This window comes from Oncorhynchus masou, chromosome 24 (genome assembly GCF_036934945.1).
Source record: "Oncorhynchus masou masou isolate Uvic2021 chromosome 24, UVic_Omas_1.1, whole genome shotgun sequence".
Taxonomy (NCBI): domain Eukaryota; kingdom Metazoa; phylum Chordata; class Actinopteri; order Salmoniformes; family Salmonidae; genus Oncorhynchus; species Oncorhynchus masou.
This window is the reverse complement of record NC_088235.1, coordinates 29,898,857-29,924,960: the sequence shown is the minus strand read 5'-3', so window position 1 is coordinate 29,924,960 and position 26,104 is coordinate 29,898,857. Positions and strand designations below refer to the sequence as shown.

Sequence of the window (26,104 nt, the reverse complement as noted above, 5' to 3'; positions counted from 1 at the left end):
CTATACCTGTAAGTGGGAATTTAATTTCCACTGTGTGAAACGACTCAGGATTTCACTAACAAACATAGTTTAATTAATTAAAATAATGATAACAAAGACTAAAAAGGTCCTTCCAACGATATTGTTCAATGAAAAAATATTGTTTTATAGCTGCCTATACCAATTCCATACAAGTTAGCCTACGGGTTTCTTTGAAACATTATCTTTTCAATCAATCATTCGCTTTATTGTCTCAATTGGAAATGTGTAGTGCAGTCTGGGAAAAAACGACTTTAAAACAACCACAATCATAAAACAAAGTGTAGGCTACTGTTGAACCATCCTGCACACCACAAACAGACAGATTCAGACTGTGGATGGTTGTATTATACCTCACTAATACTCTAATCAAATCTCTAATACCTGCTATGTGGATATGAATGTGAATGGCTTCGCTGCATACCACAGCATACCAATAACCATAACCTCTGTGGCGGGCACTCCAGACATGGGTTCAAATACTATTGAAAATTATTTTAAAATACTTGTTCTGGGCTTAATTGAGCTTGCCTGGTGCAATGGAAGTATGGAACCAATAGAATTGTCACAAAAGAGCAATACCTCACCCACCTACTACTCCAGGCAGAATAAACAAATGTACTTGAAAGATGTCAAATAGTATGTGAACCCAGTTCTGCTGGGCTAGCGCTCGTCTTAGCTGAGACCCTCTAGAATGTTTGATTGGCCTCATAAGCAGATGCCTTACACAGTAAATTGACAATCGAATACAGACACATGCAAGAATAGAGGGATGGGAGGATAAAGGTTTTTATAAACTGGGTGGTTCCAGCCCTGAATGCTGATTGGCTGAAAGCTGTGGTATATCAGACCGTATACCATGGATATGACAAAACATGTATTTTTACTGCTCTAATTACGTTGGTAACCAGTTTATAATAGCAATAAGGCACCTCGGGCGTTTGTGGTATATACCACGGCTAAGGCATGTGTCCAGGCACTCCACGTTGCATCACGCATAAGAACAGCCCTTATAATGGTCATATACCACACCCCCCCGTGCCTTATTGCTTAAATGACCTCTTCTCTTCTCCTATAATTACACCAGTCATCATTATAATACACTTTTCCCCCTTCACACACCACACAGTCATAAGCACACACATACACGCACGCACACCACACAGTCGTAGGCACGCACGCACACACGCAAATCACACTTGCTCAGCTATCTTTATGGCCTCATTCTGTTCAGTAGAGTAGCAATGAAGTTTAGAAGTTTAGTTGAGATGGTACTCTATTTCTTCCTTGTGACAGACGGACAGTGAGGGGGAGGGAAATGATTGAACATTAAATTGTGTTTTAAAAAGAAAATAACAAGGATTAGCAGTAAATCCTGACTGAGCCTCATGCCATCATCCTGGTACTGTCCCAAGTGGCACCCTAGTGCCTATATAGTGCACTACTTTTGACCAGGGCCCATAGGGATTAGTGTGCGATATGGGGACCCCTGAAATGCAGAACGAAGTCACAAAGTCATCTGCACTGTTTTTCTTTTTCTTTCCTGGCAGCTAGACACTTAATCCAACTAAGATTACTGCAGATAATCCTTCTAAATGCATTGGATTAACAATCAGTGAAATTACCCAATAGATTTATCGAATCTCAGTGAGATTAAGACATACAGCAGCTCCACCTGTTTTTCAAAGCACGCCTGGGCCATTCCTGGTCGTTACTCGCTAATAACAGAATTATGTACACTGGTCTATGAGAAACACAGACACACACACACAGAGACACAGAGGAACAGAAACACACACACAAACACAGTCAGTCACACCCTGCGGATCAATAGCTGAGACAAATCAAGCCTCATCCCAACTCCCATCTCTCACTGCATTTAATGAACTACTTAGCAGTACATTGTGTGATGGTGTGTTGAATGCAAAATTAATGGTAAGATATACAAAATGGCAGCATGGTTGAAAAACCAGTCTCTGTACGGGAGGTCTGGCTGCTATAAGAGACAACCTCCAGTCTCTGTAGGGGAGGTCTGGCTGCTATAAGAGACAACCTCCAGTCTCTGTACGGGAGGTCTGGCTGCTATAAGAGACTACCTAACACCAGTCCCTGTGTGGTGGGGCGTCTGGCTGCTATAGAGACTACCACCAGTCCCTATACAGGGGGTATGGTTGCTATAAGAGACTACCACCAGTCCTTGTACAGGGAGGTCTGGCTGCTATCCGGCTGCTATAAGACACCACCACCAGTCCCTGTATGGGGGGTCTGGCTGCTATAAGAGACTACCACCAGTCCCTGTACGGGGAGGTCTGGCTGCTGCTATAAGAGACTACCACCAGTCCCTGTATGGGGGTCTGGCTGCTATAAGAGACTACCACCAGTCCCTGTATGGGGAGGTCTGGCTGCTATAAGAGACAACCACCAGTCACTGTACAGGGAGGTCTGGCTGCTGTAAGAGACTACCACCAGTCCCTGTATGGGAGGTCTGGCTGCTCTAAGAGACTACCACCAGTCCCTGTATGGGGGGGGTTATGGCTGCTATAAGAGACTACCACCAGTCCCTGTACGGGAGGTCTGGCTGCTCTAAGAGACTACCACCAGTCCCTGTATGGGGGGGGGGGGTATGGCTGCTATAAGAGACAACCACCAGTCCCTGTACGGGAGGTCTGGCTGCTGTAAGAGACTACCACCAGTCCCTGTATGGGGGGGGTTATGGCTGCTATAAGAGACTACCACCAGTCCCTGTACGGGGAGGTCTAGCTGCTGCTATAAGAGACTACCACCATTCCCTGTATGGGAGGTCTGGCTGCTATAAGAGACTACCACCAGTCCCTGTACGGGGAGGTCTAGCTGCTGCTATAAGAGACTACCACCAGTCCCTGTATGGGGGGTCTGGCTGCTATAAGAGACTACCACCAGTCCCTGTACGGGGAGGTCTGGCTGCTGCTATAAGAGACTACCACCAGTCCCTGTATGGGGGTCTGGCTGCTATAAGAGACTACCACCAGTCCCTGTATGGGGAGGTCTGGCTGCTATAAGAGACAACCACCAGTCACTGTACAGGGAGGTCTGGCTGCTGTAAGAGACTACCACCAGTCCCTGTATGGGAGGTCTGGCTGCTCTAAGAGACTACCACTAGTCCCTGTATGGGGGGGGGTTATGGCGGCTATAAGAGACTACCACCAGTCCCTGTACGGGGAGGTCTGGCTGCTGTAAGAGACTACCACCAGTCCCTGTATGGGGGGGGGTTATGGCTGCTATAAGAGACTACCACCAGTCCCTGTATGGGGAGGTCTAGCTGCTGCTATAAGAGACTACCACCATTCCCTGTATGGGAGGTCTGGCTGCTATAAGAGACTACCACCAGTCCCTGTACGGGGAGGTCTAGCTGCTGCTATAAGAGACTACCACCAGTCCCTGTACGGGGAGGTCTGGCTGCTATAAGAGACAACCACCAGTCCCTGTACAGGGAGGTCTGGCTGCTGTAAGAGACTACCACCAGTCACTGTATGGAGGGGGTCTGGCTGCTATAAGAGACAACCACCAGTCCCTGTACAGGGAGGTCTGGCTTCTATAAAAGACAACCACCAGTCCCTGTCATGGGGGGGGGGGGGTTATGGCTGCTATAAGAGACTACCACCAGTCACTGTACGGGAGGTCTGGCTGCTGCTATAAGAGACTACCACCAGTCCCTGTATGGGAGGTCTGGCTGCTCTAAGAGACTACCACCAGTCCCTGTATGGAGAGGGTCTGGCTGCTATAAGAGACAACCACCAGTCCCTGTACGGGAGGTCTGGCTGCTATAAGAGACTACCTAACACCAGTCCCTGTGTGGTGGGGCGTCTGGCTGCTATAGAGACTACCACCAGTCCCTATACAGGGGGTATGGTTGCTATAAGAGACTACCACCAGTCCTTGTACAGGGAGGTCTGGCTGCTATCCGGCTGCTATAAGACACCACCACCAGTCCCTGTATGGGGGGTCTGGCTGCTATAAGAGACTACCACCAGTCCCTGTACGGGGAGGTCTGGCTGCTGCTATAAGAGACTACCACCAGTCTCTGTAGGGGAGGTCTGGCTGCTATAAGAGACAACCTCCAGTCTCTGTACGGGAGGTCTGGCTGCTATAAGAGACTACCTAACACCAGTCCCTGTGTGGTGGGGCGTCTGGCTGCTATAGAGACTACCACCAGTCCCTATACAGGGGGTATGGTTGCTATAAGAGACTACCACCAGTCCTTGTACAGGGAGGTCTGGCTGCTATCCGGCTGCTATAAGACACCACCACCAGTCCCTGTATGGGGGGTCTGGCTGCTATAAGAGACTACCACCAGTCCCTGTACGGGGAGGTCTGGCTGCTGCTATAAGAGACTACCACCAGTCCCTGTATGGGGGTCTGGCTGCTATAAGAGACTACCACCAGTCCCTGTATGGGGAGGTCTGGCTGCTATAAGAGACAACCACCAGTCACTGTACAGGGAGGTCTGGCTGCTGTAAGAGACTACCACCAGTCCCTGTATGGGAGGTCTGGCTGCTCTAAGAGACTACCACCAGTCCCTGTATGGGGGGGTTATGGCTGCTATAAGAGACTACCACCAGTCCCTGTACGGGAGGTCTGGCTGCTCTAAGAGACTACCACCAGTCCCTGTATGGGGGGGGGGGGTATGGCTGCTATAAGAGACTACCACCAGTCCCTGTACGGGGAGGTCTGGCTGCTGTAAGAGACTACCACCAGTCCCTGTATGGGGGGGGGTTATGGCTGCTATAAGAGACTACCACCAGTCCCTGTACGGGGAGGTCTAGCTGCTGCTATAAGAGACTACCACCATTCCCTGTATGGGAGGTCTGGCTGCTATAAGAGACTACCACCAGTCCCTGTACGGGGAGGTCTAGCTGCTGCTATAAGAGACTACCACCAGTCCCTGTATGGGGGGTCTGGCTGCTATAAGAGACTACCACCAGTCCCTGTACGGGGAGGTCTGGCTGCTGCTATAAGAGACTACCACCAGTCCCTGTATGGGGGTCTGGCTGCTATAAGAGACTACCACCAGTCCCTGTATGGGGAGGTCTGGCTGCTATAAGAGACAACCACCAGTCACTGTACAGGGAGGTCTGGCTGCTGTAAGAGACTACCACCAGTCCCTGTATGGGAGGTCTGGCTGCTCTAAGAGACTACCACTAGTCCCTGTATGGGGGGGGGGGGTTATGGCGGCTATAAGAGACTACCACCAGTCCCTGTACGGGGAGGTCTGGCTGCTGTAAGAGACTACCACCAGTCCCTGTATGGGGGGGGGTTATGGCTGCTATAAGAGACTACCACCAGTCCCTGTATGGGGAGGTCTAGCTGCTGCTATAAGAGACTACCACCATTCCCTGTATGGGAGGTCTGGCTGCTATAAGAGACTACCACCAGTCCCTGTACGGGGAGGTCTAGCTGCTGCTATAAGAGACTACCACCAGTCCCTGTACGGGGAGGTCTGGCTGCTATAAGAGACAACCACCAGTCCCTGTACAGGGAGGTCTGGCTGCTGTAAGAGACTACCACCAGTCACTGTATGGAGGGGGTCTGGCTGCTATAAGAGACAACCACCAGTCCCTGTACAGGGAGGTCTGGCTTCTATAAAAGACAACCACCAGTCCCTGTCATGGGGGGGGGGGGGGGGTTATGGCTGCTATAAGAGACTACCACCAGTCACTGTACGGGGAGGTCTGGCTGCTGCTATAAGAGACTACCACCAGTCCCTGTATGGGAGGTCTGGCTGCTCTAAGAGACTACCACCAGTCCCTGTATGGAGAGGGTCTGGCTGCTATAAGAGACAACCACCAGTCCCTGTACGGGAGGTCTGGCTGCTATAAGAGACTACCTAACACCAGTCCCTGTGTGGTGGGGCGTCTGGCTGCTATAGAGACTACCACCAGTCCCTATACAGGGGGTATGGTTGCTATAAGAGACTACCACCAGTCCTTGTACAGGGAGGTCTGGCTGCTATCCGGCTGCTATAAGACACCACCACCAGTCCCTGTATGGGGGGTCTGGCTGCTATAAGAGACTACCACCAGTCCCTGTACGGGGAGGTCTGGCTGCTGCTATAAGAGACTACCACCAGTCTCTGTAGGGGAGGTCTGGCTGCTATAAGAGACAACCTCCAGTCTCTGTACGGGAGGTCTGGCTGCTATAAGAGACTACCTAACACCAGTCCCTGTGTGGTGGGGCGTCTGGCTGCTATAGAGACTACCACCAGTCCCTATACAGGGGGTATGGTTGCTATAAGAGACTACCACCAGTCCTTGTACAGGGAGGTCTGGCTGCTATCCGGCTGCTATAAGACACCACCACCAGTCCCTGTATGGGGGTCTGGCTGCTATAAGAGACTACCACCAGTCCCTGTACGGGGAGGTCTGGCTGCTGCTATAAGAGACTACCACCAGTCCCTGTATGGGGGTCTGGCTGCTATAAGAGACTACCACCAGTCCCTGTATGGGGAGGTCTGGCTGCTATAAGAGACAACCACCAGTCACTGTACAGGGAGGTCTGGCTGCTGTAAGAGACTACCACCAGTCCCTGTATGGGAGGTCTGGCTGCTCTAAGAGACTACCACCAGTCCCTGTATGGGGGGGGGGTTATGGCTGCTATAAGAGACTACCACCAGTCCCTGTACGGGAGGTCTGGCTGCTCTAAGAGACTACCACCAGTCCCTGTATGGGGGGGGGGGTTATGGCTGCTATAAGAGACTACCACCAGTCCCTGTACGGGGAGGTCTGGCTGCTGTAAGAGACTACCACCAGTCCCTGTATGGGGGGGGTTATGGCTGCTATAAGAGACTACCACCAGTCCCTGTACGGGAGGTCTAGCTGCTGCTATAAGAGACTACCACCATTCCCTGTATGGGAGGTCTGGCTGCTATAAGAGACTACCACCAGTCCCTGTACGGGGAGGTCTAGCTGCTGCTATAAGAGACTACCACCAGTCCCTGTATGGGGGGTCTGGCTGCTATAAGAGACTACCACCAGTCCCTGTACGGGGAGGTCTGGCTGCTGCTATAAGAGACTACCACCAGTCCCTGTATGGGGGTCTGGCTGCTATAAGAGACTACCACCAGTCCCTGTATGGGGAGGTCTGGCTGCTATAAGAGACAACCACCAGTCACTGTACAGGGAGGTCTGGCTGCTGTAAGAGACTACCACCAGTCCCTGTATGGGAGGTCTGGCTGCTCTAAGAGACTACCACTAGTCCCTGTATGGGGGGGGGGGGTTATGGCGGCTATAAGAGACTACCACCAGTCCCTGTACGGGGAGGTCTGGCTGCTGTAAGAGACTACCACCAGTCCCTGTATGGGGGGGGTTATGGCTGCTATAAGAGACTACCACCAGTCCCTGTATGGGGAGGTCTAGCTGCTGCTATAAGAGACTACCACCATTCCCTGTATGGGAGGTCTGGCTGCTATAAGAGACTACCACCAGTCCCTGTACGGGGAGGTCTAGCTGCTGCTATAAGAGACTACCACCAGTCCCTGTACGGGGAGGTCTGGCTGCTATAAGAGACAACCACCAGTCCCTGTACAGGGAGGTCTGGCTGCTGTAAGAGACTACCACCAGTCACTGTATGGAGGGGGTCTGGCTGCTATAAGAGACAACCACCAGTCCCTGTACAGGGAGGTCTGGCTTCTATAAAAGACGACCACCAGTCCCTGTCATGGGGGGGGGGGGTTATGGCTGCTATAAGAGACTACCACCAGTCACTGTACGGGGAGGTCTGGCTGCTGCTATAAGAGACTACCACCAGTCCCTGTATGGGAGGTCTGGCTGCTCTAAGAGACTACCACCAGTCCCTGTATGGAGAGGGTCTGGCTGCTATAAGAGACAACCACCAGTCCCTGTACAGGGAGGTCTGGCTGCTGTAAGAGACTACCACCAGTCCCTGTATGGGGGGGGGGGGGTCCGGCTGCTACAGTGCCTTGCGAAAGTATTCGGCCCCCTTGAACTTTGCGACCTTTTGCCACATTTCAGGCTTCAAACATAAAGATGTAAAACTGTATTTTTTTGTGAAGAATCAATAACAAGTGGGACACAATCATGAAGTGGAACGACATTTATTGGATATTTCAAACATTTTTAACAAATCAAAAAATTAAAAATTAGGCGTGCAAAATTATTCAGCCCCTTTACTTTCAGATAAGCAAACTCTCTCCAGAAGTTCAGTGAGGATCTCTGAATGATCCAATGTTGACCTAAATGACTAATGATGATAAATACAATCCACCTGTGTGTAATCAAGTCTCCGTATAAATGCACCTGCACTGTCATAGTCTCAGAGGTCCGTTAAAAGCGCAGAGAGCATCATGAAGAACAAGGAACACACCAGGCAGGTCCGAGATACTGTTGTGAAGAAGTTTAAAGCCGGATTTGGATACAAAAAGATTTCCCAAGCTTTAAACATCCCAAGGAGCACTGTACAAGCTATAATATTGAAATGGAAGGAGTATCAGACCACTGCAAATCTACCAAGACCTGGCCGTCCCTCTAAACTTTCAGCTCATACAAGGAGAAGACTGATCAGAGATGCAGCCAAGAGGCCCATGATCACTCTGGATGAACTGCAGAGATCTACAGCTGAGGTGGGAGACTCTGTCCATAGGACAACAATCAGTCGTATATTGCACAAATCTGGCCTTTATGGAAGAGTGGCAAGAAGAAAGCCATTTCTTAAAGATATCCATAAAAAGTGTCGTTTAAAGTTTGCCACAAGCCACCTGGGAGACACACCAAACATGTGGAAGAAGGTGCTCTGGTCAGATGAAACCAAAATTGAACTTTTTGGCAACAATGCAAAACGTTATGTTTGGCGTAAAAGCAACACAGCTCATCACAATGAACACACCATCCCCACTGTCAAACATGGTGGTGGCAGCATCATGGTTTGGGCCTGCTTTTCTTCAGCAGGGACAGGGAAGATGGTTAAAATTGATGGGAAGATGGATGGAGCCAAATGCATGACCATTCCAGAAGAAAACATGATGGAGTCTGCAAAAGACCTGAGACTGGGACGGAGATTTGTCTTCCAACAAGACAATGATCCAAAACATAAAGCAAAATCTACAATGGAATGGTTCAAAAATAAACATATCCAGGTGTTAGAATGGCCAAGTCAAAGTCCAGACCTGAATCCAATCGAGAATCTGTGGAAAGAACTGAAAACTGCTGTTCACAAATGCTCTCCATCCAACCTCACTGAGCTCGAGCTCTTTTGCAAGGAGGAATGGGAAAAAATCTCTCGATGTGCAAAACTGATAGAGACATACCCCAAGTGACTTACAGCTGTAATCGCAGCAAAAGGTGGCGCTACAAAGTATTAACTTAAGGGAGCTGAATAATTTTGCACGCCCAATTTTTCAGTTTTTGAATGTTAAAAAAGTTTGAAATATCCAATAAATGTCGTTCCACTTCATGATTGTGTCCCACTTGTTGTTGATTCTTCACAAAAAAATACAGTTTTATATCTTTATGTTTGAAGCCTGAAATGTGGCAAAAGGTCGCAAAGTTCAAGGGGGCCGAATACTTTCGCAAGGCACTGTATTAAAGCTTACCACTAGTCCCTGTACGGGGAGGTCTGGCTTCTATAAAAGACGACCACCAGTCCCTGTATGGGAGGGTCTGGCTGCTATAAGAGATGACCACCAGTCCCTGTATGGGAGGGTCTGGCTGCTATAAGAGATGACCACCAGTCCCTGTATGGGAGGGTCTGGCTGCTATAAGAGATGACCACCAGTCCCTGTATGGGAGGGTCTGGCTGCTATAAGAGATGACCACCAGTCCCTGTATGGGAGGTCTGGCTGCTATAAGAGATGACCACCAGTCCCTCTATGGGAGGGTCTGGCTGCTATAAGAGATGACCACCAGTCCCTCTATGGGAGGGTCTGGCTGCTATAAGAGATGACCACCAGTCCCTGTATGGGAGGGTCTGGCTGCTATATAAGCTTACCACTAGTCCCTGTACGGGGAGGTCTGGCTGCTGCTAAAAGAGACTACCACCAGTCCCTGTATGGGAGGTCTGGCTGCTGCTAAAAGAGACTACCACCAGTCCCTGTATGGGAGGTCTGGCTGCTGCTAAAAGAGACTACCACCAGTCCCTGTATGGGAGGTCTGGCTGCTGCTAAAAGAGACTACCACCAGTCCCTGTATGGGAGGTCTGGCTGCTGCTAAAAGAGACTACCACCAGTCCCTGTATGGGAGGTCTGGCTGCTGCTAAAAGAGACTACCACCAGTCCCTATATGGGGGGGGTCTGGCTGCTATATAAGCTTACCACTCCTGGATCTCACTTTACTCAAGCAGCATATCTTATTTGACTCCACACACACACTCTTTCTTCGCAATGCACACACACACACGCACACGCACACACGCACACACACACACACACACACACGCTATAAAAGCCTCTCATTCCTGGACTCAGCATTAAAGCAGCAGCCAGTTTAATCTCAGTTTAATCAAGGCTTCAGTGTTTGTAGACAGCTTTAACAAGATGAGTCACTGACTGGGCTAGGAATGAAAGTCCAGGAACTTAGAGGAGGGATGAAACAGAAAAGTGAACGGATCCTGATTAATGACGACAAGAGGCAAAGCAAAAGGGGGAAAAAAGGAAAACAAGGACATACTGTAGCTGGCAGGGAGGTAGGATAGGATTGGGGGCTGTGCCCAGATATCCAGTATGGTGGTGGTAGACATTTGCCCCCCTCCATGTAGACACTACTCTTAACAGCAGGTTACATAGTGCCATCTGCCTGATCAGACAGGGAGCTAGTCCATTAATGTCCACCCTCCAACTCCACAAACAGATACACACAGCCCCCTCCTACCCTGCTCTCTCTCTCTCTCCCGACAGCTCACCACCCCAGGTGACATATTGAGCACCTGCTGTCCGACCTCTGTCTAAACATAATTAAGGAAGAATTAGAAACTCAATGATCCTAATAATTTAACTGTAATAGGAGATTTAAATCACCCTGAAGTCCTGATAAAAGCTGAGGAGGAGCTGTGGAAAGCAGCACTATGTTACACACACACACACACACACACACACACACACACACACACACACACACACACACACACACACCAGTTTAGATTTTTCTGTGTGGATTCAGAAGTTAAATAATTTCTGTAAGAGTGAAATGAACACTCAGTGGTGTAAAATAACCCCATTGCTGGTGTTAATAAGCACAGGTTTGTTATTGAGAGTAAAACAGTCCCATCAAAACTACACCTATCACTATCATATTTCCCAGCATGCTATGCAGGTAGATTACTTTTTAGGATTGTTTTTAATATCTGCGTTTTTGCATGTACGTTAATTAATTGGTTAATCTTATGTTACACAAAGATAAATAACATACTTTTTAATCCAATCAGTTAGATTTATTGCTCCCATTATTGAAATGGTTGTTCTGGTTTAAATTATTTAGGTAGTGTTTTAGGATTAGGATTAAATTAGGATTTAATCCATAAAGTGTTAGAACAACTAGGAATGCACCGATATGACATTTTTGCCCGATACCGATTTCCGATATTTTACTTGCCAAAAACAAATCTTACCGATATCCGATATTTAAAAACTTTAGCGGCCTTTTAAGCATTCTAGTACAGTTAAATAGTTAACACACACACATAGACGCAGTGGTCTAAGGCACTGCATCACAGTGCAAGAGACGTCACTTCAGTCCCTGGTTTGAATCCAGGCTGTATCACATCCGGCCGTGATTGGGAGTCCCACAGAGCAGTGCACAATTGGCTCAGCGTCGTCCGCGTTTGGCCGGGGTAGGCCGTCATTATAAATAATAATTTGTTCTTAACTGACTTGCCTAGTTAAATAAAGGTTACACACACACACACCACACTGACCAAAAAGTTATTTTGTTGGCCTTTACCGATGTCCCCATTACCAGTAAAACATAATCAAAACCTATTTCTTTCACTTACTTGCTGTTCTGTTTCGTTGTTCATTTGTTCAGTCGTTTCATTCTCAACCAGAATTTCATCATACTTGTCAAGCAGTGAAGTTTCAGCTCTGTCTGTCTGTGGCCTCTCTTCCTTGGTGCGTGCTGTCACTGTGTCCGTTTCCATCTTGTCCAGCTGTGTATGTAACATTTCACGTAAACCTTGTTTCTTATCTGCATCGAAGTAGTGGTCCTTGCACTTAGCACCGAGCATGGCGGCGACACAGTAAACAGGCTCAGAGAGAATACCACCAAATGTCTTGTTCACAGCCTCGGGTACTTTTGTAAGTTTTAACCCCACGGTCTGTCTGTAGTGTTGTTGATCAGGCGTTTCAATGCCATGACAGAGGGTATCGCGTCTGCTGCAGACGCAGTTGATGAGCTTATTTCTCAGGTCAGTTGTTCAAATAGCGCTAGGAGTGTTTTCATGTTCCCAAGTTTCAAACATGTTCTCAAATGCCATTGAAATGGCAGCACATTCTTGAGCATGCAATACGGCTTTCCTCAGTACAAAATCCTTGTCGACCCACTGTGCTGTCAGACTCAGCATGCTCATGGGGCTGACATAGCTGGGCCGAATGTCAGCCGTGACGCCCATAGCAAGCAGCATAATGAATTCCATAATCTTGGCATTAATGGATTTCGCTTTTGAGTTGTCTCGCTGAAATGTTCTTACTCTTTCAAATGACTGCTCGACTTGAACTTGTTTAGTTGTTGGAAGTGTGCGCTTAGTATTTTTCTGCTTTTGTTCTGTGTAGCGCTGTATTTTTCATAGTGTTTTTTTACGTCATCTACTTACGTTATATACGTATGCACGTCATCTACCTACGTTATATAGGTATGCACGTCATCTACCTACGTTATATAGGTATGCATGTCATCTACTTACAATATATAGGTATGCACGTCATCTACTTACGTTATATAGGTATGCACGTCATCTACCTACGTTATATAGTTATGCACGTCATCTACTTACGTTATATAGGTATGCACGTCATCTACCTACGTTATATAGGTATGCATGTCATCTACTTACAATATATAGGTATGCACGTCATCTACTTACGTTATATAGATATGCATGTCATCTACTTACGTTATATACGTATGCACGTCATCTACTTACGTTATATAGGTATGCACGTCATCTACTTACGTTATATAGGTATGCATGTCATCTACCTACGTTATATAGGTATGCACGTCATCTACCTACGTTATATAGGTATGCACGTCATCTACTTACGTTATATAGGTATGCATGTCATCTACTTACGTTATATAGGTATGCACGTCATCTACTTACGTTACATAGGTATGCACGTCATCTACTTACGTCACATAGGTATGAATGTCATCTACTTACGTTATATGCGTATGCACGTCATCTACTTACGTTATATAGGTATGCACGTCATCTACTTACGTTACATAGGTATGCACGTCATCTACTTATGTTACATAGGTATGCACGTCATCTACTTACGTTATATAGGTATGCACATCATCTACTTACATTATATAGGTATGCATGTCAGCTTTGACATCGGTTTTGCACATCGGCGTTAAACTAGACATTGGGCCAATACCGATGTTAGCATTTTCAGCTAATATCGTCCGATTCCGATATGCTCACCAATAGATCGTTCATCCCTAAAATCAACACCCCAAAATGATTTACTGTAACACTACAGGTGTTAGTTTCCTACACTGAGAAAGTGTAACAGCGTCAGCATTAAGAAAAGTGAGTCCAGTTTACTCTAAATCAAGTGTTATGTTTTACACTGTAGGTGTTGTGTATTACTCAGTAGAGCTATGCAAACACCACAATCAAGTTCCTTTGAACACGTTAAGAGTTGAATGGGGAACACTGCAACATAGTTACATCTTTAAAGCTTTCAAAAGGTGTTATTTTAACACCAGTTCAGTGGGACTCATATGTTCACTGAGAATAGTGTACATTTTACACTGTCAGAGTTAAATGTACACCATTGAGTTGGCTGTGCAGGCAGCACACACACAGGGCATACACACAGAGCATACACACAGAGAACACACACAGAGCACACAGCACTATGTCACACAGACATGAAATGTTCTCCTGAAGTTTTTTAATTGTTAGTGAAATTAGAAAAGCCAGAACGTCATGTTTGTATTCCAAATAATGTTTTAGCCTTTGTTTACACAGGTTAGCCTCAAGAGAGACTTGTATGAGTTCAGACGGAATTTAAAAAATTACGGAGTGTTCCTTGGTAGTCTTAAACAAATCTACTTTGAAACAAAAGTATACATGTCACACACATGGTTATGCGCTTAAAAAATATATAACATTTTGTGTTTGCATCCCAATATTACACCTTATATACATCACAGAAGACTGAAATATAACAAAAACATTCAATATAAATTCACTGGATTTTAGTGGGTAATTTTTAAATAATGTTTATTAGTTATGAAATTATAAAAAGTATTTATAGCATTCAACCCATGAGGCCACTAGAGGGCGATTTGGTCATTTGACTGCAGGAAAGGGGCTACATATTTTAGATGCAACACTTACAGTGTAAGCATTATGTTTCTGCTTTCTAGGCTGATATAGAACAATAAACATTAGAGCAGGCCGTATGCATCCATACATAAAAGACACAGGCAAACCAACACTTCCCCTATGCTAATATTCTGCTGGCTCCAATAGAGGTTATGTACCAAGATGCTAATGTGTATAAAAACAGCTGGTTACACAGGAGACAGTAATAACCATTGAGATCAAATCTATCAATCTCTCTCTACAGTAATAACACAATCTCTCTCTACAGTAATAACACAATCTCTCTCTACAGTAATAACACAATCTCTCTCTACAGTAATAACACAATCTCTCTCTACAGTAATAACATAATCTCTCTCTACAGTAATAACATAATCTCTCTCTACAGTAATAACACAATCTCTCTCTACAGTAATAACACAATCTCTCTCTACAGTAATAACATAATCTCTCTCTACAGTAATAACACAATCTCTCTCTACAGTAATAACACAATCTCTCTCTACAGTAATAACATAATCTCTCTCTACAGTAATAACACAATCTCTCTCTACAGTAATAACACAATCTCTCTCTACAGTAATAACATAATCTTTAAGCACTGCCACTTCCATAGACATATTGTATTCACATTTAAAATCACCACTAAACCTCTATGATGCCCGCCGATGGCTTTTCAAAAGTAATATCTATGACTGAACTGTTCAAACTAAGAATGGACTAGAAAGGACTCAAATATTCAGCCGAGGGAGACGGTAGAAGAGCGTGGTATTGAAAGACAGCGGTTTTGTATCTTGGCCTTCGCTGGAAATTAGTAAAGGTAGCCAATGAAACAACACTGGGAAAAACACTGGGGGGGAACCGCTAGACAAGGCTACATTTATTGTTGAAACAATGTTTGCTTGACATGATCGCAGTGTGAGGGTACTCGCTGCCGATAACAGTGGGTTCACTATCAATTTGCTCCATTATAAGGATGGACCAACCATCCTCACAACTAACAATAATTGGAACACAATCCTATCACCAAAAAATGCATGGGTCCCTATTCTGCTATTTAGCACAATGTTTCATATTGCTCTGGCTCTCTGCCATACAGTAAGTAAATGGTAAGTAACACAGGCGCTCTGCCATAGGTTGGTATGAATACCAAAAGACAAGGAAGTGAACTACTTACTATTCTGCTAATCTCTCAAACCTCCTGTCAGAATAAAATACCAGTAAGAGAACATACACACACACACAATTAGCGAGCTCTACAGATAACAGGCTGTTAATTAACCAGACTACTAGTAACCACATTACTCTTACCTCTACATTAAAAACATACGCTCACATCATTCACTGTATCCCACACAGGCCCACAAAAAGTGTGGCAAGTCTTAACAGCCAAATCCTGAAATAGGAATGATGTTTTCTCTCACCCCACAATGAACTACTACAGAACTGCTCAAAGTCAATGATTCACCATATTTGTTTCTACGACCCACAATCCACCAATCAATCCAACAAGAGTTAGCACTTTACACCCACCAACACTAGAGGGCAGCAAACTCATAAATCACACTGTGCATGTTGTAGGTTTGTAGCGTGAAAAAACGTTCCATAGATGATGAAAAACCACAGCTTTGCTGATTTCACACACTCTGAACTGTTGAAAGTTCATTTATAAAGCACCTTATCAGAAATAACAGACACAGAAAAAACATGGTTTTGCTTGTTTCACAGCTTCCTACATTAAACCAGTGTAACTCCATTTTAAAAGCACCTTACCAGCATTAACAAACACAGACAAACTGCATGTCATGAGGTTGTAGTGTGAAACAACTGTTCACCATAGGCATGGCTTGTTTCATAAACATCAGCATTAACAAACACAGACAAACTGCATGTCATGAGGTTGTAGTGTGAAACAACTGTTCACCATAGGCATGGCTTGTTTTATAAACATCAGCATTAACAAACACAGACAAACTGCATGTCATGAGGTTGTAGTGTGAAACAACTGTTCACCATAGGCATGGCTTGTTTCATAAACATCAGCATTGACAAACACAGACAAACTGCATGTCATGAGGTTGTAGTGTGAAACAACTGTTCACCATAGGCATGGCTTGTTTCATAAACATCAGCATTAAAGCAGTGCAAACGTATTTAGCCATAGTTTGACAAACTCCTGCATCAAACCAATGTAAATGAATAACAAAGCATCGTACCTGCGTTAACTATGGCATCGACCTCGAGGATGGTGATGTCACCCTTGTAGAGAGATACTTTGTCTCTCAGAAGGTCCTTCCCTTCCTCTTCCTCTGTCACCAGAAACAACAAGAGCAGGGGTTTGTTCATTAGCTACACTGTACAGGTACTCTTAAAGACAGGACCAGAAATAAAGACAGATGACTAGTTTTTTTAGTTTAGTTCTTCTTGTCACTGTCCTTGTGGAATACTGCACATCTGGAATGAGCCATATCATTGTTGTTCTATAGACTAGTGCATTATTGAGGGTTTAAAAGAGTAAACTTACAGGCACAAACACACAGACAAACACAGACAGACAGACAAACAAACACATTCACAGAATAACAGACATACAGTGCATTCAGAAAGTATTCAGACCCTTTCCCTTTTTCCACATTTTGTGACGTTAAAGCCTTATTCTAAAATGGATGAAATACACTTACAATCTACACACAACGCCCCATAATGACAAAGTGAAAACAGTTTTTTTAAATGTTTGCAAATGTATTAAAAATTAAAAACAGAAATACCTTCTTTACATAAGTATTCAGACCCTTTTCCATGAGACTCGAAATTGAGCTCAGGTCATCCTGTTTCCAATGATCATCCTTGAGATGTTTCTACGACTTGATTGGAGTCCACCTGTGGTCAATTCAATTGATTTGATATGATTTGGAAAGGCACACACCTGTCTATACAAGGTCCTACAGTTGACAGTGCATGTCAGAGCAAAAACCAAGCCATGAGGTCAAAGGAATTGTCCATAGAGCTCCGAGACAGAATTGTGTTGAGGTACAGATCTGGGGAATGGTACCAAAACATTTCTGCAGCATTGAAGGTCCCCAAGAACATGGTGGCCTCCATCATTCTTAAATGGAAGAAGCTTGGAACCACCAAGACTCTTCCTACAGCTGGCCTGCCGGCCAAACTGAGCTATCGGGTGAGAATGGTCTTGGTCAGGGAGGTGACCAAGAACCCGATGATCACTCTGACAGAGGTCCAGAGTTCCTCTGTGGAGATGGGAGAACCTTCCAGAAGGACAACCATCTCTGCAGCACCCCACCAATCAGGCCCTTATGGTAGAGTGACCAGACGGAAGCCACTCCTCAGTAAAAGGCACATAAAAGACTCTCAGACCATGAGACACAAGATTCTCTGGTCTGATGAAACCAAGATTGAACTCTTTGGCCTGAATGTCAAGTGCCACGTCTGGAGGAAACTTCGCTCCATCCCTACGGTGCATCATTCTGTGTGGATGTTTGTCAGCGGCAGGGACTAGGAGACGAGTCAGGGTCGAGCGAAAGATGAACAGAGTAAAGTACAGAGATCCTTGATGAAAACCTGCTCCAGAGCACTCAGGACCTCAGAATTCCAACAGGACAACGACCCTAAGCACACAGCCAAGACAAAGGAGGAGTGGCTTCGGGACAAGTCTCTGAATGTCCTTGAGTGGCCCAGCAAGACTTCAACCTGATCAACATCTCTGGAGACCTGAAAATAGCTGTGCAGCGACGCTCCCTATACAACCTGACAGAGCTTGAGAGGATCTGCAGAGAAGAATTGGAGACACTCTCCAAATACAGGTGTGCCAAGCTTGTAGCGTCATACTCAAGAAGACTCGATGCTGTAATCACTGCCAAAGGTGCTTCAACAAAGTACTGAGTAAAGGGTCTGAATACTTGTGTAAATGTGATTTTCTGTTTTTTTTATTTTTATATACATTTGCTAAAATGTCATTATGGGCTATTGTGTGTAGATTGATGAGAGAAAAAACTATTTAATACATTTTAGAAAAATACTGTGAAGTAACAAAATGTGGAAATGTCAAGGGGTCTGAATACTTTCCGAATGCACCATACATAGATACACACAACTGGGGTAGGGGTATGTACTGAAAGTATGAGAAAAGGTCACCAACTTCAAGCAGATTCATACTGCAGTCACAAATTCACAAAAGTGTTCTGCTCACAGGAGGCTGGTGAAGGGAGGACGGCTCATAATAATGGCTGGAATAGAGTGAATGAAATGGCATCAAATACCATTCCATTCATTAAGCTATTACTATGAGCCAACAGCCACCTGTGGTTCTGCTAAATATGCCAACCGACATTTCAGATCGAATCTACAAAACCCCCCAAAACAGCATCAAAATAATACTTCCACATTTTTATCACTGTGGCACACACACACAACTAAATCAATTAATCTTTCATCAGTGAATTCAGTGTCAGGCATCAGATCATGATAATCACATCAGGAATGTGTTCCAAAATGGCACACTACTGCAAATATAGTGCACTACGTTTGACCAGGATCTTATGGGTCTAATGGAAATAAAGACTGGGCAATTAACATTGATTCCTACAATACAGTCAGTACCACATGCCTGCAGGGTGGGTGGGTGGGTGTGTGTGTGTGTGTGTGTGTGTGTGTGTGTGTGTGTGTGTGTGTGTGTGTGTGTGTGTGTGTGTGTGTGTGTGTGTGTGTGTGTGTGTGTGTGTGAGTGTGTGAGTGAGTGAGTGAGTGAGTGAGTGAGTGAGTGAGTGAGTGAGTGAGTGAGTGAGTGTGTGTGTGTAACATGTCTCTATACAGGTACTGGCTGGCCTACCCTCCTAGACTTTGATAGTTTTTTGTTAGATTATCCTATTTATGTATTCATTCATTTTATTACAGTAAATGATTTATTTTATGCACTTTTGAGATTATTCTTGTAATGAAAAGCACCATACAAATGTAATATATTATATTACCGTTATTATGTGGCCAAACTAGTCTGTGTCAAAGTGTAGTCTAGTCAAGAGATAAATTGTACAATTTTTCTTTATTTTTGCTATTATATACATTGTAGACTAATAGTGAAGACTTTAAAACTATGAAATAACCCATATGGAATCACGTAGTAACAAAAAAAAGTGTTAAACAAATCAAAATATATTTCAGATTTGAGATTCTTCAAAGTAGCCACCCTTTGCATTGATGACATCTTTGCACACTCTTGGAATTCTCTCAACCAACTTCATGAGGTAGTCTCCTGGAATGCATTTCAATTAGCAGGTGTGTGCCTTGTAAAACGTTAATTTGTGGAATATCTTTCTTAATGTGTTTGAGCCAATCAGTTGTGTAGTGACAAGGTAGTAGTGATATACAGAAGATAGCCCTATGTAGTAAAAGACCAAGTCCATATTATGGCAAGAACAGCTCAAATAAGCAAAGAGAAACGACAGTCCATCATTACTTTAGGAGATTAAGGTCAGTCAATAAAGAACATTTCAAGAACTTTGAAAGTTTCTTCAAGTGCACTCGCAAAAACCATCAAGCGCTATGATGAAACTGGCTCTCATGAGGACTGCAGAGGATAAATTCATTAGAGTTACCAGCCTCTAAAATTGCAGCCCAAATAAGTGCTTCACAGAGTTCAAGTAACAGAAACATCTCAACATCAACTGTTCAGAGGAGACTGCGTGAATCAGGCCTTCATGGTCTAATTGCTGCAACAACAAAAAAAATACTACTAAAAGGACACCAATATGAAGAAGAGAGTTTCTTGGGCCAAGAAACACGAGTAATGGAGATTAGACCGGTGGAAATCTGTCCTTTGGTCTGACGAGTTCAAATTTGAGATTTTTTGTTCCAACCGCCGTGTCTTTGTGAGATGCAGAGTAATAAATGAATGATCTCCGCATGTGTGGTTCCCACAGTGAAGAATAGAGGTGGTGGTGTGATGGTGTGGGGGTGCTTTGCTGGTGAAACGGTCAGTGATTTATTTAGAATTCAAGGCACTCAACCACCATGGCTTAACTAGCATGGGTACCAAAGCATTCTGCAGCAATACGCCATCCCATCTGGTTTGCGCTTAGTGGGACTATCATTTGTTTTTCAACAGGACAATGTCTCAACACACATCCAGGCTGTGTAAGGGCTATTTGACCAAGAAGGAGAGTGATGGAGTGCTGCATCAGATGACCTGGCCTCCACAATTACCCGACCTCAACGCAATTGAAGGAAGGAAAAGCAGTCAACAAGTGCTCAGCATTTGTGGGAACTCCTTCAAGACTGTTGGAAAAGTATTCCAGGTGAAGTTGGTTGAGAGAATGCCAAGAGCTGTCATCAAGGCAAATGGTGGCTACTTAGAAGATATATTTTGATATGTTTAACATTTTTTTTGGTTACTACATGATTACATATGTGTTATTTCATAGTTTTGATGTCTTCATTATTATTCTACAATGTAGAAAATATTAAAAATAAAGAAAACCACCTTGAATGAGTAGTTGTGTCCAAACTTTAGACTGGTACTGTATATATTTTGTATATATTTACAAAAATATATATATGGGAGGTTGGAAATGATGCAGCCAATTACATTTATGGAAGCCACAAAAAAAATGAACCGCAGTGTGACACAGAGGCTAAGAGATATTTACATGTTAGTAATTTAGCAGACGCTGTTACTATTAATGGGAGTGCATTACACAGAGCGGCAAAGTTGCTTTGCTGGTTGTCATAAGCGTAAGATGGTGGCCTTGAAGGGTTATGTCAATCTTATGATAGTGTTATTAAGCTGTTATGTCATGAGGTTACAAGTAAAAGCAATCATTTAAAGGCTAGAGTTGAAGATTGAAATTGGAAAGTTGTTCCCTTTGAATGTCTCTTCAGGTGAACTAGCTTATTCATTGTTCAGATTCATCGCTTAGTGTGATTATTAGTCAGCAGTCTCCACATCAATAGGCTCAGGCTCTGGTGGGGATCTCTGGACCTGTTCCAATACTTTAGAAATGCATCCTTCCTTCCTTGTTTCCTTGAGATAAGCACATGTTTTTTAGTGATTGGATAGATGTAAGGTCACTTTCACCAATACTCTACCAATTCAGACTTGTGATTACTTCAAGAAAGTAAGGAAGGAAGGAAGGAAGGAAGGAAGGAAGGAAGGAAGGAAGGAAGGATTTCTGAAGAATTCGAACAAGGCCTCTGAGTGTATCTCTCACCTTCTGTCCTCTGAGACTGCTTCCAGGTGTTGATTTGGTCCAGAGGTACATATTCAGACCGACGGTACTCCTTACGCCTCTCCTCCAATGACATATTCAACACTCTGTCTGAAAAGAAGAATAAATAGACCATTTTAGAACAAACTACTCCATTTTAGAACATAAGTAAATTTTAGAACAAACTACTCAATTTTAGAACATAAGTCAATTTTTGAACAAACTACTCCATTTTAGAACATAAGTCAATTTTAGAACAAACTACTCAATTTTAGAACATAAGTCATTTTTTGAACAAACTACTCCATTTTAGAACATAATAGTCCATTTTAGAACAAAAATGTAAATTTAAGTAACAAAGTAACAAAAACAAAAAATTGTCACACAAACAAATGAGTGAGCGTGGAATATCATAGTAGGACAGTCTGGATATCCAGGCTCAGCATATTGTTACAGCACCAGAGAGAGGAGTTTGGCGATTGAGGCGAGATGAGGTGAGCTAGGTTCCCAGATTTCTGCTGGGCAATTTTTTTCTGATGAGAGCATTGTTACACGTTACCAGCACTTCATGTATTTTCCTGTATTTATGGCAGTATACTACCTGCTAGTGATGTATACATAAAAAAAAATGTTTTAAAGTGAATTCATTAATATAATGCAGGAAGTTGTGTTTGTAAAACAAAGTTTTCAAGTAAGACTTGAAATAAGTGACATGATTTCCAGGTGAGGCTGAGCTAAGAATATTACAGTCACTATATAAGCCACTCCATAAGCCACTCCACCCCCTCCCGCCACCCCCCATATGGTTAAAACTGTTAAACATTTTCCTCCATTCCCCAGACTGATGTAGTTTTTTCTACATGAATGACTAAAGGAGGGGAAAAGTTTTAACTGGTCATTAAACACAATAGTGTGCTTTGGTTTACAGCCCTACAAAGGTCTGTCGCTCTCACAAACAAATTTTCACCGGACTACTTATAACTTATACATACAATGTTATGAGAACTGAAGAGAGAGGGGGAACACTAAAAGATTTGGTCTGCATTACTATTCATTACTAACAAAAAGGGAGTTATTTCAGCTCTTTGATTACGTCAGAGATTGTTCTACCTGCCATCCCTGTTTATACTGTGTGTGGAGGTGAACAGCCAGTGAAGAGTGCATATGATACGGCAAACTTACAAAACAGAGCAGGGGAGAACCTTGATTACAGTTGGTGGGCGGCAGGTAGCCTAGCGGTTAACAGCACTTGGCCAGTAACCAAAGGTCGCTGATTCGAAATCTTTGAGCCGACTATGTGAAAAATCTGCAGAAGTGCCCTTTTTTAAATGTTTAAATGTAACCTTTATTTAACTAGGCAAGTCAGTTAAGAACAAATTCTTATTTTCAATGACTTGGACGACGCTGGGCCAATTGTGCACTGCCCTATGGGACTCCCAATCACAGCAGGATGTGATACAGCCTAGATTCAAACCAGGGACTGCAGTGCCTTAGACCACTGCGCCACTCGGGAGCCCCCACTTGATCAAAGCACTAAATCCTACTTGCTCCTTCTGTCAGTCGCTCTGAATAAGAGTGCTTGCTAATTGACTAAAATGTAAACGTAAAGTGCCTTATAGTAACATATTGTAAGCTAGAATGAGAGCATCTGTGACTAGGCCTAACACTTTATAATGGTGTGACTAGGCCTAACACTTTATAATGGTGTGACTAGGCCTAACACTTTATAATGGTGTGACTGGGCCTAACACTCCATAATGGTGTGACTAGGCCTAACACTTTATAATGGTGTGACTAGGCCTAACACTTTATAATGGTGTGACTAGGCCTAACACTTTATAATGGTGTGACTAGGCCTAACACTTCATAATGGTGTGACTAGGCCTAACACTTTATAATGGTGTGACTAGGCCTAACACTTCATAATGGTGTGACTAGGCCTAACACTTTATAATGGTGTGACTAGGCCTAACACTTTATAATGCTGTGACTATGCCTACCACTTTATAATGCTGTCACTAGGCCTAACACTTTATAATGCTGTGACTAGGCCTAACACTTTATAATGCTGTGACTAGGCCTAACACTTTATAATGCTGTGACTAGGCCTAACACTTTATAATGGTGTGACTAGGCCTAACACTTTATAATGCTGTGACTAGGCCTAACACTTTATAATGCTGTGACTAGGCCTACCACTTTATAATGGTGTGACTAGGCCTAACACTTTATAATGGTGTGACTAGGCCTAACACTTTATAATGGTGTGACTAGGCCTAATACTTTATAATGGTTTGACTGGGCCTAACACTTTATAATGCTGTCACTAGGCCTAACACTTTATAATGCTGTGACTAGGCCTAACACTTTATAATGGTGTGACTAGGCCTAACACTTTATAATGCTGTGACTAGGCCTAACACTTTATAATGGTGTGACTAGGCCTAACACTTTATAATGCTGTCACTAGGCCTAACACTTTATAATGGTGTGACTAGGCCTAACACTTTATAATGCTGTGACTAGGCCTAACACTTTATAATGGTGTGACTAGGCCTAACACTTTATAATGCTGTGACAAGGCCTAACACTTTATAATGGTGTGACTAGGCCTAACACTTTATAATGGTGTGACTAGGCCTAACACTTTATAATGGTGTGACTAGGCCTAACACTTTATAATGGTGTGACTAGGCCTAACACTTTATAATGCTGTCACTAGGCCTAACACTTTATAATGCTGTCACTAGGCCTAACACTTTATAATGGTGTGACTAGACCTAACACTTTATAATGGTACAGAATTCTTAGAGATGACGATTGTTTTGTAATAGCCGACTGGACAGTGGGTTGTGTGTGGGCTACATCTTGCCTGGTTCACATTAGAGTAATAAATATATACACTGCAGTATGTTAATCTACCGGACCTGAGGAAAGTGTTTAAGAATGGTTTGAAGAAAATAGACAAATAAAACACACTTAAGCCCATGATAAATCCTGACAACATTGTAACTATAACAGTTATTATTACCTCTCTATATCTATGTAGCATAATGTGTCATTCATAATAATAAAATAGTATCATAGACAACACATTGGGCTCATATTACACATAAGCTAACTGTTTACAATAGCCCCTTCATGCCATGATAGACTTAGCTACCTACCGACCTATTTATCTATCAGCCGGGCTCTTTCTTGAGAGCCATTGTCATTCATTCTAACAGGTGAACTTGCAGAAATACACGGCCTACTAGACAAGCCTCGAGTAGCTGCTGTATTGCCTTGCTAAAGTCCCCAAACGCACCGTATGTATATATGTGTGTAAACTAAACGTGGGTTACTGTTATGACAGCAGCGGTGTGGTAATTGTGCGTTTGTCTTATATGGTTCGGTACCAGGCAGAGGCACAGGCGCATCCTGCTTAGCGCAACATCTGTAGGCTTCACGGGCTCGCATATGTCGGGATGCTGGTGTATGTAGCCAGCCCTATAATAAGTGCCTTATAATCAACAGCCGGTGCTCACCGATATCCTGGACTGTCAGATAGATAGTCTATGTGAGACGGTCAAGCTGTAAAGGCATGGGAGACATGGAGAGAGATGATGGTACAGATTCATTGTAATGGTCCCCAACCCCAAAATAAGTCTTCTTACCTTTCTCTGTCTTCCAGTCCTTTTTCTTTCTGCTCATGGTGCCGTGGTGATAGGACTTGGAGTTCGTGTTTTTTGACTGTGGCAACCCCAGACTCGAAGCGTATGGTAGGACCGGTGAACTGAAAGAGAAAGTAAAACAACCCCGGAGCTAGCAGCTTAACCCACGACGTCTCTCTCACCTGTGAAACTGTCAAGATTTCTATGGACCCCAGTAATGCAGGCTCGATGCAACCTAGCCTGATGAGCCCCGTAAATTACGTTGTTGGAATCACGGCCAAGCGATTGGCTGTCGGAGACTAGGAAGTAGATGTGCGATAGGAGCGACTGATGTGGCAGTCAGAGTGATTGGCCACAATAGTGGAATTTGCTGTTCGCCTTCAAAATAAAGTCCCCCATTGAAACGGATCCAAACGGATACAAATAGTGGAATAATGCCATATTTGGAATAGATAATGCTAAACAAGTTTGGACTGTTGTTATATAATTTACAAATAAATACAATAATTTATTAATTTGACAATGAACTGTCAATGAAAAAAACAGTTAAATGTATTAGACTGCACAATTGCAATGGGGGAATACATATATGCACCATACAACCTTATCAACTCTTTGCTTACTTAATTTGGAATTGTAATCTTTGGGTGTCATTGAGTAGTAGGCGGA

At 44.0% G+C, this 26,104-nt stretch overlaps 1 protein-coding gene across 3 annotated transcripts in view; it reads right to left on the bottom strand.

The window, feature by feature from the left end:
* The window catches only part of macrod2 (mono-ADP ribosylhydrolase 2), a 1,245,161-nt gene extending 1,219,478 nt beyond the window's left edge, over positions 1-25,683 (bottom strand). For 2 of the 3 annotated variants that reach the window (XM_064933636.1, XM_064933637.1), the window contains exons 1-3: positions 25,439-25,683; positions 21,786-21,893; positions 16,779-16,871 (exon numbers count right to left, since the gene is read on the bottom strand). In XM_064933636.1, the coding sequence (XP_064789708.1) occupies positions 16,779-16,871; positions 21,786-21,893; positions 25,439-25,475 (238 nt within the window). In that variant the 5' untranslated portion in view covers positions 25,476-25,683. The remainder of the gene's footprint in view (positions 1-16,778; positions 16,872-21,785; positions 21,894-25,438) is intronic. The other variant, XM_064933635.1, reaches the window with a different exon arrangement.
* Between the last annotated feature and the right edge of the window lie 421 nt (positions 25,684-26,104).